At 43.3% G+C, this 12791-nt stretch overlaps 1 protein-coding gene across 3 annotated transcripts in view; it reads left to right on the top strand.

Annotated features, from left to right (window-relative positions):
• Window positions 1–2140: 2140 nt before the first annotated feature.
• The window catches only part of Pinx1 (PIN2 (TERF1) interacting telomerase inhibitor 1), a 66244-nt gene continuing 55593 nt past the window's right edge, over window positions 2141–12791 (top strand). For 2 of the 3 annotated variants that reach the window (XM_026398877.2, XM_026398878.2), the window contains exons 1-4: window positions 2141–2270; window positions 7361–7470; window positions 9168–9260; window positions 10875–10953. In XM_026398877.2, the coding sequence (XP_026254662.2) occupies window positions 2252–2270; window positions 7361–7470; window positions 9168–9260; window positions 10875–10953 (301 nt within the window). In that variant the 5' untranslated portion in view covers window positions 2141–2251. The remainder of the gene's footprint in view (window positions 2271–7360; window positions 7471–9167; window positions 9261–10874; window positions 10954–12791) is intronic. The other variant, XM_026398879.2, reaches the window with a different exon arrangement.

A 12791-nucleotide genomic window follows, 5' to 3' on the forward strand; every position in this document is an offset into this window, starting at 1 on the left:
CAGGAGAGAAGGCTAACAGAGGGGCTCAGGGGAGTCCACAGTGAGGCCCGGGAACTTCCTCAGGCGACTCCAGTGTCCACTCCTCCCTGCCTGGTGGAGGCCCTGCCTGACATGATGCCTTCTCACTCAGGTCAGGGGTTCTGCCAGCAGCACAGGCCTTGAAACTTAAAGTGTGTAACTCAATCAGTTACCACCCATTTCTACTGTCCTCATTGCCCTTCACCTGCTTCTGCTCTTTTCCTTTGCAGCATCTCTGTCCCCATCCCCACCATCTTCCCCTCTCCCACCAGCTGCCCCTGAATATACCTTAGGATATAAGAAACTAAATTGCCACTATCCCATGAAAGGTTAAGGGAGGCTAAGTTAGGACAATAAACAAAAGCTTTAAGACAATAAGGAAACTGGATTTCTCTGTTGACATCATAATGTTAATATGGATCTCTGGGCATGAGTCATGATGGTTGAGCTTTGAGGATTTTCAGGGCCCTTTAGTGATGGCTTACAGCTTAATGTCATAAAATTTTGACAGGAACAGAGGAGGAACCTCAGGCAAGAATTGCTGCTAGGAAGCCAGAAGGCATCCCTGGACCAGGATGCACACAGAGCTTTCTCTTCACACTGGTCTTGGCTGGGGAGTGCCTTCCCACTCTGAGCTTCTGTAACATGCTCTCTTTCTGTATGCACCCATCAACACGGGCCATGGCTCTGATTCATATGAGTCCTAATTTTTGTCTTTATCTTATATTCTTTTCTAGCCTGTGACTCTCCTTTGGATCATTTATTAAAGTTACAGTTCTACTCCCATGTATGTAGTTATTTGATTCACGTCCACCTTCCCTGCTCAAAAGCAAACTCAATGAGGATAGTGGCCAGGAATGTTTGTTTCTGTCTGTCTTTGTAACTCTAGCTCCTAGCATATGTCTGAAACAATAAATATTTGTTGAAATAATCACCCTAATTTCCATTTTACTTAATATTATACCTGTCGGGTGCTTACTAGGTGGGAGATGCCATTGCTAGCACTTGAGACGCAGCACTTCATGACTGCAGCAAGTGCACATGGTGGGCATTATTTTTCATATTTTACAGATGACGAATAGCAGCACAGAGGGGAGAAGTACTTTCCTATAATTAAAACAATCTCTTAATTATCCTAAGGCTTTCGTGATCCTGTCTTCCTAAGTCTCAATGCCGACTTGCACCTTGTCCTCCACCTCACAAGATAGCTGTCTCCTCACTTGGTTGTGAAAATCCATGCACCCTGTCTTCTCCCTCACTTCCTGGGTACTCAGTGAAGCTGTAAATATTCTTTGGCATTTCTTCTAACATTTGTGAAGCTAGAGAAGTTCACTTTGAGTGTCTAGAATCCTAGTTAAAAGCTGAGTTTCATTTAGACAAGCTTCACACAGGGTCTCCTGGCACCTGGGGAAGGCTTCCTTCCACACTGTCCTGAAGTCCCCAGAAGAGTCACCTGTCCAAAACCACTTCCTGACTGTCCGCCCGAAGTTCTAATCGCTTACTCCTGGACACAGACACGAATCCACTTTTGTGACCATCCACGAAGCCCCTGCCAATATTCGAATTGTTCTGCTCGGCGCTGGTATGGATGCAGACGCGGATGGGACAAAGGCGAAGCTCCAGGGCGTGTGTTGTAGTGGAGAAAAGAGACTAAAACCTTGGCCCTGTTGAGGTGTCACTTTACGGGACACGAACGTTTTCCCGAGGTAGTAATCTGCTCAACTTGGGAGCCACGGGCAGACGGTGGAGACGCCCGCTCGCTCCCACCCGGCCCCGCCTCGTCTTCCCGGCTACCTCCCCCGGGGAGCCCCGGTGGGACGTGGAGGGGCGGGCTCTGCGGGGCCGCGTCTTCCCTCAACTCCTGGTGCTCAGCGTTCACAGACCACGACCCTAAGGGCGGTGTTCGCAGAGCTCCCTCTCCCGAGACCGCGCCGCGCGCGGGGAGACAGCGGGTCCACGACTCCGCGCGCTCCAGCCCGCGGGCGGCCGCGCCTCTCGCCCCGCCCCGCCGCCCTGGGGCCCCACCCTTCCGCGATGGCCCCGCCCCGTACTGGTGGCCCCGCCCCCGCCCCGCCGCCCTGGGTCGGGGAGAGTCGCGCGCTGTTGACGTCACCAGCACGCGCCCCGCCGCTGCCATCTGCTGGCGTGCTGGTCCCGCGCTTCCAGCCAGGGGACTCGCGGCGGCCTGGTTCAGCAGTCGTCCAAGTCCGGAGGCCCTCGCGCTGCACCCAACATGTCGATGCTGGCGGAGCGTGAGTGTCAGACGTGGAGGCCCGAGCCCGGCGCCAGGGGGAAGGTGCCGGCCGGCGCTCAGTGGGGCGGGGGCGACCGAGGTCGGGGTCCGGGCCGGGAAGCAGGGCTCAGCTCGCCCGGTCGGCCGCAGAGATGGTTCAGCCCTGGCTGTGCCGAAAGTTAGCGGCCGGACGGCTAGAGAGAGGCGGGTCCTCACCCTCTGACCTGGACTCACGCAGTGCGTTGGAGAGGGAGGCAGGACGTCCCGGGACTCCGGCTGGTTCCTTCACTTCCCAGGCCCTCAGTTTCCCCAGGTTAAAGAGAGGAAGTGGGCCCCAGGGTCTCTTCAGGCTGTGAAATCCAACTGTCGAAGATGAACTGGACCCAGAAAAAGAAAAGCAAAGGGTTAGAACGTCAAACACGGGCAGTCAGCCTTGGGGTGGGGGTGCGAGGCTAAGGGGTGCGAGGTGTGTGTCCAAGAGCTTGTTAGTTGGAGTTACTCTTTTCTGGAGTCTTGGCCCCAGCGCCCTACCCTGCTTTAGACATTTACCTTCTGTGAAGTCCACTAATTCCTCTTTCCTGGAGAAACCGACTTCTGGATGGGACATGTAGCTAAGGTTGCTTGCCACCAGATGGCAGTCGTGCCACAGTCATGAACAGCCGGCCCTTAACTTGGAAGTTGTGTGCTGGCTGAGCAATGAGCAGAAAGAAGCAGCTTATTTACAGACCGACAGCAGCTTTGCAGGGATTTTGCACAATAAATGCTCTCAACTTCCTATTATCTAAGAGACCATTGAAGGATTAGGAGCACCAAAGGAAATGGGTCAGGCACCATCCCTGTTTTACAGGGATCTCACAATCCCTATTTGACATCCCTATTTTACACCGTTCCTGTTTTACAAATCTTCTGATTTGATGCGGTGATCTCTACATCTTTACATTTTTGCCAGTAAGAGCAGGAATTTTCCATTATTTTTAAATAGAAATTCATAGAAAGAAATTTCTTTCTTATGAGCCTGTAAAGATGACCTGGAAATTGGAACCTAGACTGCTAAGATCTTTTCTGGTTCTCAGTCTTTGATGAATGCTTAATTCAGCATGCACTCCGGAACACTGGCCCTGGTTCTGCTATTTGTTTATGCCTATTTCCTTGATTAGGTTCTGAGTCTTAAAAATTTCTTCTCACTATGTTGGCTTAAAAACTCATGAGATGGTTATCTGACAACAGTTTGGAGTGTTATATGGTATATAGGTGTAAAGTGCTATCTGGAGGTATCAGTAATTCAAACTGCATGATTTCGAGAGAATGTTTTCAGTTCTCTCCCAGGATTACAAATTTTCAAATGTTTGTCATGATAATATATATAACATTTGTTATCTTTTTTCACAATTTGCTGAGTTAATATTTATGTCATTCCCTGTGGTCAGATACTTAGGATTAGAGTTTTCATTTTAGAAATTGGAAAGTAGAAGCATAGAAAAGTCCCAATCCCATAATTTGACTACCTAATGATTTTTTTCCAATAGTTTATAAAAATGGGATCATCCTATAGGTTCAGTTTTGTATACTACTTTTTACCCCTACTTAACATAAGGTAGTGAATATTTTTACTTCAATAAAATGATGTTTCCTTTATTCTTGCTGAATGGTCTATATTTAGGCTTTTTTCAACATTTCATTTATTCTGCTTTTTAAATTTACTAATGGTTTTCTTTTTATTTCTCAAAAACATTCTTCAGCTGGGTGCAGTGGCACATGCCTGTAATCCCAGTGGCTCAGGAGGCAGAGGCAGGAGGATTGTGAATCAAAGCCAGTCTTAGTGAGACCCTAAGCAACTGTCTCAAAATAATAATGGTAGTAATAATAATAATAAATAAAAGGGCTAGGGATGTGGTTAACTCCCTCTGGGTTCAATTCCTGGTGCTCATTCCCCAGTACTGCCAAAAAAGAAAAAAATCTTCAGCCTGTGTTTAATTATCAGATACTATTCTGTTAGTCTTCATCATGTTCCTAAGACAAATATTTTATTAGTCTCACTTCTCAGTCTTATATAGTTTGCAGTTTTAGGACCAGGCTTTTTTTTTTGCTTTTTTTAATCAAGATATTACTTTTTTCATGATGTTTCCTTTCCAAGACCTATCTATCTATCTATCTATCTATTTATTTATTTATGGTACCTGAGTTCGAACCCAGGAGTGCTTAACCACTAGCCACATCCCCAGCCCTTTTTTTATATTTTAATTTGGGACAGGGTCTTGTTAAATTACATAGGACCCTGTTAAGTTGCTGAGACTAACTTCGAACTTAGAATCTTCCTATCTTAGCCTCCCAAGCTGCTGGGTTTACATGCATGTGTCACTGTGCCTGGCTAAGACAAATTTTGACCTGTAGTCATTACATTTTATAATTATAATACTATAGTTAATGGCTTTTAATGTTCATTGCATTAAAATTTTATATGCAATTTTCTCAATCTTGAATATGTCATAACTTTTTAAAAATTTTTTTTTAGTTGTAGATGGACAAAATACTTTTATATTTATTTATTTTTATGTGGTGCTGAGGATTGAACCCAGTGGCTCATACATGCTAGGCAAGCGCTCTACTTCTGAGCCACAACCTCAGCCCCTTGAATAACTTTTTAATAAAAATACATGGGCAGTGTATTTTGAGCTCTTGAATATCTTAAAGTGTTTTTTGAAAAATAGAAAAAGGTAGAACTTCTGATCCTGGCTGTTGGGACTCAGTGCACTCTTCACAGTAAGCTTCGTGCTGGCAGAGCTGTGTGCTATCAGGCATGAGTGACTGAAAGTGAAGTCCATTGCATTTCTTGTAGAGAGGGTTGTTTATTGGGGTGACCTGAAACATATCGTGGTGGAGCCATTTACAATTAGATCTCCAAATAGGAGGAGCCCCTGCTAGAGAATGATTGAACACATTATCCCAAATAATGATTTAGCAGATTCAGTCAACTCTACCTGAGGCCTAGTGCTGTCCCTTATACTGCTGTTCTAGGTTGTCTCAGGGTCCTCAAGCCCACCTACGGATTAGTATTCACTGGAATTCAGGTAGATGACTCAGCACATAGTCACATGATTCAGGTTTATTAGAGCTAAAGGATACTAAACCAAGAAGGAAAGGGAAAAGACACTTGAGAGAGAGGCTAGGCACAAGCTTTCACAAGCTTAATTCTTCAAACAAGGAAGTCTCTCAGAAGGAAAGTGGTGTTCAACGTGAGCCGCTTGTACAAGTTCTGACTGTTGGGAACCCTCCTGAAATCTAGGTTCCATCCAGAGGCTGACCTTGTTAGCAAGACTTTCAGAGGGTAGCATTCACCCTGCTCTTAGCTCTTTTTTGCACACAGTCTTAACAAGGCTGACATCTGAGCACAGAGCAGATGGGGTGAGTCAGTCAGATCTGGCCAGAGACAGTCCTCCCTCCCCACCGTTGCTATCTTTTGTTGTGCTGGATGTAATCTAGGGTCTTGTGCACATACTGTGCACAGAGATAGTCTTCTTGATAGGATTTCTCAAACTTGAAAACTTGTACAACACTAGAATGAGGAAATGTTGCAGGGAAATAGGGAACATATCATAAACAGGCAACGGGGACTAGAGGCATTTCTCTACAGAGAGTGGGCTAATCTTCTCAGAACTGACTCCTCGTCCAGGCCTCAGTCAAGACCCCTGGCAAGCACAGTGTAGAAATATGGACTCCAACACACCACTAACCAGCATGCATAACGGATACTGGTTAATAAGGCTTATCTCTGGTATGCTGTTCATTAGCAGAGACAGTGCTATGCTGAATATTTACCTAGGTAAGTCAAGTGGTAACTTAGCCACATGGAACATTTTTTTGAGTCATCTTTTTCTTGTAGAACACTATAAATTTGAGTCCAACATATTTTGCTTTGTAAGTAAACTTTTTCTGCTTACATGCTTTAATGGGTTTCTTTTGCCAGGGTGCCCGTAGTTAAAGGTCTCAATTGATTTTTTTTGTGCAGCACGATGTACCCCTTTGACTGGATGTTGTTTTAAATCATGTTATTAAACTGCTAAGGTCAGAGGAGGCTGTTGAGAGTCAATGTGTTGGATTGATGCAGGCAGTGAACAATTTCTGGTGGTTGGTTATTTATTTGCTTCTAAAAAAATACTTTAATGAGACTCAAAGCAGGTCCCTTGATTCAGTTATGTTACTTTTTCCTTTTTCCTTTTCCTTCCTCCTTTTCTTTCTTTTTTATTTATTCATGCATTTATTTACATATTTATTGAGTGCCCAATATGGGCAAAGTGGTTTTTTTTTCTATTTTTATTTCTTGCAATGAGAAAATAAGAAAGACAAAAATGAATATCACTCTTAAGAAGGTTATGGTGCAATAAGAAACATAAAAGACTGATATAAATAACTATAATGCAGTAGAATATCAATGCAGTGCCAAAAGAGAAACATAATTTCTTTCAGATGTTCAGAATGAGAAGGAAGAGTATGGTAACTATCTTAAGGTCATGTATGTGAAGGTACAGCTGTCAGTCCCTAAGATCTTAACATCAATGGTAAATTGTGGATTAAGAAAAGCTTTGAAGTCAGTAGGATGTTAACGTTTTATAAGGGATTTGGTTTTTGCTTGGGGACATTAGGCAATTTCTTTCTCTCTGTCTCAGATTTTATCATCTGAATGGTACAGATGAGAATATCCCCCTTCACAGGATTACCATGAAAACAGGATCTAATACATTATAGCATTTGGCACATACTGAGTGGCAGTGAGAGCTGTGACGAGGGCCTCTGTTGCTGTGGTAATAATGCTGGCCTTGACAGGTGTTTTTAGTCGCTGCCCACAGGTAAATGTGAAGGCCCGGCTGATGACACATCAAGTGTTGTTTGTAGTGTGTCACATTTAGAGGGAACAGCTTACTCTTAGAGGTCAATTTGTATGTTAATACAGACGAGGGGACTTGAGCCAGTTGAGCCAGTTGTTGGCATTCCACTGGGTGTTGGATCTACTCTGTATTCACTGAAGCCCATGCAGGTCCTGTGTGCAGGTGTGTGTATCCTTGTATCTCTGGTTTGAACCTTAAGTTGTTGATGAGACTTTTTAATTTATAGGTCGGCGGAAGCAGAAGTGGGCTGTGGATCCAAGAAACACTGCGTGGAGTAATGATGATTCCAAGTTTGGCCAGAGGATGCTAGAGAAGATGGGGTGGTCTAAAGGAAAGGTATTTTGGAGAAAAGCAAACCAAACCAAACCGTGAGCCATGCCAAAAGATTATGAATGAAGAGAAAACATCCTTCTACTAGGAGTCTGAGAGAAATTTATGTTTTGGATAGATAAGTGATTTTTGAGATAAATTGTGTTTCTAGATGTTGATAAAATTAGAACATAAATAGATTAGCTCTTTTTTTCATTTAAACTGCTTTGATAAGCATCTTTTTTAGACATCACCTTTTAATTAGTTACATTGGAATCATACTTAACCTTCACAGCTTCATACTGTTGAGTCATTTTGAATTCCCCTCTGTAGCTCGAACACACACGTTTTCTCACATTCCATTTATTCCTGACTCCGGTAGGGCTCCTGTGTATCTCCACACTTATTGGTTCTTGTCAAAATCTGTGGTAATCTTGTCAAATCCAGTGGGCTCCATTTTGTTCTCATTATGTAGCCCTGTAGCAGCATTGGGCACAGCTGTTCCCTCCTTGAAACACTCGTATTTTGGTATCCACAGTACAACTCCCCTCCCCGCCTTTTTTTTTTTTTTTTTGCCTCACCAGCCACATCTAAATTTGTTGCTCTTTTTCTTCCTCTAGACTTGAACTTTGGAGCTCCTCTGGACCAGCTCCAGGCCCTTTTTCTGTACTTCTAGGGTGATATCAGTCATTGACATGCCATACTCTGAGTTACATAAAGTCCACAACTAGTGCCTGTGCTGTTTCTAATCCAGGGCTGTCCTCTGCTCTAGGTTCGCAAATTCATTTGTGTACTGGCTTTTCTGCTTGAGTGAGCACCTCAAGGGTGTTATTTTTATTGTAAACCTCTTGACCCCTTCACTCTGTCTTTTCCTTTCCAAGTTGTCTTGGTTTTTGAAAATGGTACCATCTCCCCTTGCACTTGAGCCTAAAACCTTCAATTCCCACGTCGTCTGGAAATATCTGTGTTTACAGCCCACCGTCCTGGTCCAGCCACTGTCATCGCCTATCCCGATCCCCTCAACACCCTTCCCATGCCTCCCCACCTCCCTTTTCCTCTTGGGATCCATTTTGACCTACAGCAGCCGGAGTGATCTTTTAAGATGTACACCTTAGAGCATGTTATTCCCTTGTTCGATATTTCAGTGGTTTCCAAGGGTTTTTAAAAATCAAATTTCTACTGTGACTTGGAAGATCCTGCAAGGTCTAGCCCCTTGCTGTCATTGCATTCTCTTGGCTTACTTGACTTGGGTGTTGTTCAGGTCCTCTAGAGCCAGGCCATGCCTACCTAAAGGTTTTTGCATTTGCTCTCCTCACCTGAATCTCACGAGCGTATTGATGCAGGACCTGGAGTATACCTCCCACTCCTTTCCTGGTGTCATTTTGCAATGCTATATGATAGAGCCATAGACTCCCAATGCCTCCTGTGGTCTTCTGTTTGTAGCAGCCCTCTGCTTTTGAGCAGCAGCAAGGGGAGTGTTACCCAGTGTCTGTGTGGGTTTTATATTTGGGCTCAGGTAAAAGAATTGATATTCATTATTATGAGGGAATCCTTGGTGTAGCAGACATTGTCTCCTGAGAGTCCACTGGGCTGTGTTGTCTTTGAGGGCAAGGATAGTGTCTCACCCTAGAGTTGACACATTAATTGAACAATTGGTGCAGGAAGAAAGAGACAACCTCTCTACATAAAAAAAAAGTGCTAACTCTTGTGTTTAATCTCCACAGGGTTTGGGGGCTCAGGAGCAAGGAGCCACAGATCATATTAAAGTTAAAGTTAAAAATAACCACCTGGGACTTGGAGCTACCATCAATAATGAAGTGAGCAGGGGTGTGCCTTTGGGGTTCTCTTTGCATAATGGACTTTAGTTTTTTAAACATGAAACTTCTAATCCAGTCCAGTTGGTTGAACACTTCCAGCTGTTTGCGTGTAGTCTCTCTGTTTTGGGCAAGGGAAGGGCCCCTGGCTGGCCTGGCCTTCCATCCTGGGCCATGCCCTCCACCACCATGCTTCCTCCTCCTCGTGGGGTCATTTACTTGCTTATGCTAAGAGATCCAAATGAGTTGTATTGATCAACTTTGTAGAAAGTCTTCATTTTATAGAAATCTTCTTTTTAGGAGAGAGAGGATTTTCTGTCTGTCCTTGTGTTCTAATATTAGTTTATATTGTTAAAAGTTGGCATTCAGTTTAGGAAGTTGTGCTAGAAAGTCATGTTCTTTTTCTTTCTCAGTCTTCTGACTGCTGGTGCTCAGCAGCTAAGTGGACTCACATTTTTCCTACGTTGGCACTGTGACGAAAACCAGCAGCTGCCATGCCTTTCACCTCAGTGTCTTTGTTTCCTTTAGAAAATATCTTAAGGAAACTTTCTTCCTAAATTCTTGTGGCCAACAGAATCTGGGAGAAAATTAGGAGAATGACTTTAATTAGGTAAACAATTATTTTGATTACTTCAGTAGCTCTGAGTAGTAGATTGGAACAGCTAAAATTTTCAGCCACTTAGGAGTGAGTCTGTGTAAGGTTGTGTTTTGTTTGTTTTTGTTTTTTGGTAGGGGGAGAAGTACCAGGGATTGAACTCGGGCATTCCTGCACTGAGGCACATCCCCAGCCCTGTTTTGTATTTTATTTAGGACAGGGTCTCACTGAGTTGCTTAGGACTCATTGTGGCTCATAGCCCTCCTGTCTCAGCCTCCTAAGCTGCTGGGCTTATAGGCGTGCGCCACGCGCCTGGTTGTAAGGTTGATTCTGAATGTAGTCTTGAGAGACAGATAACATGGTCTACTTATTTTCTCAGGAGAAGCATTGCCCAGTAACCCCAGTCAATATGCCTTAACTTGAAGCATTCTTAGAAAGGAATGCTTAGGAAGGCATGGGAGGCAAATCCTACATTGGAACCCTGCTTCCCAGTGGCTTATATTCTTTTGGAGCTCTTCATTCTCTTATTACAAATGGGTACTCATTGATTCAGGGGACTTGAAGTCCTTCCTTTCTCTTTTCCCAGAGTTTTATAAAATCAAAGTCTGCATGTACAAGTAATCAGAATTGGGCAAAATATTATAGGCTCTGTTGGGTCAAGAGGAGGACTTCTGTTTTCCTCACTGCTCTTGTCCTTTAAACTACGTAATTTCCCCTACTAGGGGAAAAATGGTAATTTTATTTTGCTTTATTTTAGTATTAAGTACACAAGTTGCCTATTAAGTATTTGATATAATTCAACTTGATAAATCATTCACATGGAAATCAGGACTTGAGTTTCCAGAAATTTCTTAATATTGATCTAGATGAATAGCATTTCAAGTTTATATATTTCTTGAACCCATTGAAATTTGTCAAATGATATTTTGATGAAACATTTAAAATTTCGTATTAATTGCCAGATTCCCTTGCTTCTAAACTATTTCTTATTTGCCTCTCATACAACTTTTTGGTATTTTCAGGACAACTGGATTGCTCATCAGGATGATTTTAACCAGCTTCTGGCTGAACTGAACACTTGCCACGGGCAGGAAATAGCAGGTAGGGAACTTTAGGGTCATTGACCTCCAGATTTATAGGAGGTGTCAATCTCAGTGTGAAAGGTTCTTGTCAGTTCTTTAATGTAAGCATTATACATCTCAAAGTCAGTTGTGTGAAGTTCTGCTTATGTTGTTCTGGCGCTTTCCCTGAATGATCCTGTAGCCATCCACAAACACTTTTTCCCCCTTCAGAGTGTGAGAACCGCAAGATTAATCCATTCATTTTACATCTCAAATAGTAAAGTCAGCTTAAGGAGACGCTTGAATACAAAGAAAAGATGTTTTTAAAATACAAGCAGAAAATACCAAATGAGACCATAAACAGCAGCCGACAGAGGCTTAATAGAAAAGCCTTTTCTATGTTGGTTCTGCCCTTAGTCATTTGTTTTACCTTGTAATTCACGTTAGAGGTTCGATTGCTCAGGTAAGTAACTTCTTCCACCAAATTCCTAGGCTCAAGCAGTCCCCTCACCTCATTCTTTCGGGTAGCTGGGTCTGCAGGCATGCACTACCTGCCTGGCCGAGCTTGAGTCAGCATCAGGCATCTTCAATAGCCAGTAAATACACCACAGGGCATGCTGCCATGATAGCCATTGGGAAAATGCACAATAAAGCCACAGTGTGATGCCATTGCATACCCACTAGAACTAGTAAGACAATGGCAAGTCACTGAAAATGTGGAGTAGGGGGATTCCCATGGTGTGTAGGCGGCTGTGAGCATTCGGATCAGTTGGGAATTATTTATAAAAGTTGAAGATATGCATGACCTCTTCACGCCTGCCTAGCAGATTCCTGTGCACTTGTCCTAGGAAACATGCACAAGAATTCTGATGACGTTATTTGAAGGATCCTGAAACTCGTAATAGCTCAAATGCTCACCAGTAGTAGAATGGATAAGTGCATTGCCACTTTTGTAAATTCAAAGAAATACATTAGAGTTATTAGAGTTTTATGCAAACATGTTGAATAGGGGTTGGCAAACATTTTCAGGGCCAGAGAAATTTTACAGACCACAAAAATTGCTCTGTCAAAATTAGTCCACAAGGATATTGGAATGTGAAAGGCACAGTAGATAATATGTAAATGAAAGTGGCTTTCCCACAAAACTTTACTTACAGAAACAGGTGGCTGGCTGGGTTTGGCCCACAAGCTATAGTTTTGCCCTCTGGTGTTGAAGACTCATCCACTTAATGTTGACCAAAAGAAGATGAACAGAGGTTTATCCAGTGTGATTCTACTTCTATAACCACAAATAGCAGGCAAAACTCTGACATTAAGGTGCCATACGTGGTGGAAAATTATTTTAAAAACCAGAATAAGTACTGCACTGTGGAGGTCATAATATGATGTCCCTGGGAAGGGGCTCCTGCGGCATTGCCTTCTGGAATAGGGTCAGTGTCTTGCTGCTTGACCTAGCTGGAAGTTACAGATACTTGGGAATATCACGCTCCTTTGGCAGCCCCTCTAAAAAAAGATGGTTAAAACAAAAATGGCAAAGGGGTGGGAGCAAGGATTAACACAAAAAAATGGGATAGTGATTACCCTTAGATGGTGCTTCTCACCTGGGAGCAATATAGCCACCCACAGGACATCTGGTGGGGTCTAGAGACTTTTTTTTTTTTTTGAGATGTAGTGTGAGGTCATTTATTTGTTGACTTTTTCTTCTTTTAAGGAATGAACTCCATTTAATGAACTTTCCTTTTAGAACTGCTTTCATAGTGTCCCAGAGATTTCGATATGTTTGTTGTATCTGTGTTCTCAAAGAGACATTTTTTAATGTCCCAACCAACAAGATGTTATTGGCATCTCCTAGAAAAAGGCTGTAGCTGTAGCTAAACA

Source organism: Urocitellus parryii, chromosome 14 (genome assembly GCF_045843805.1).
Source record: "Urocitellus parryii isolate mUroPar1 chromosome 14, mUroPar1.hap1, whole genome shotgun sequence".
In the NCBI taxonomy this organism is placed as follows: domain Eukaryota; kingdom Metazoa; phylum Chordata; class Mammalia; order Rodentia; family Sciuridae; genus Urocitellus; species Urocitellus parryii.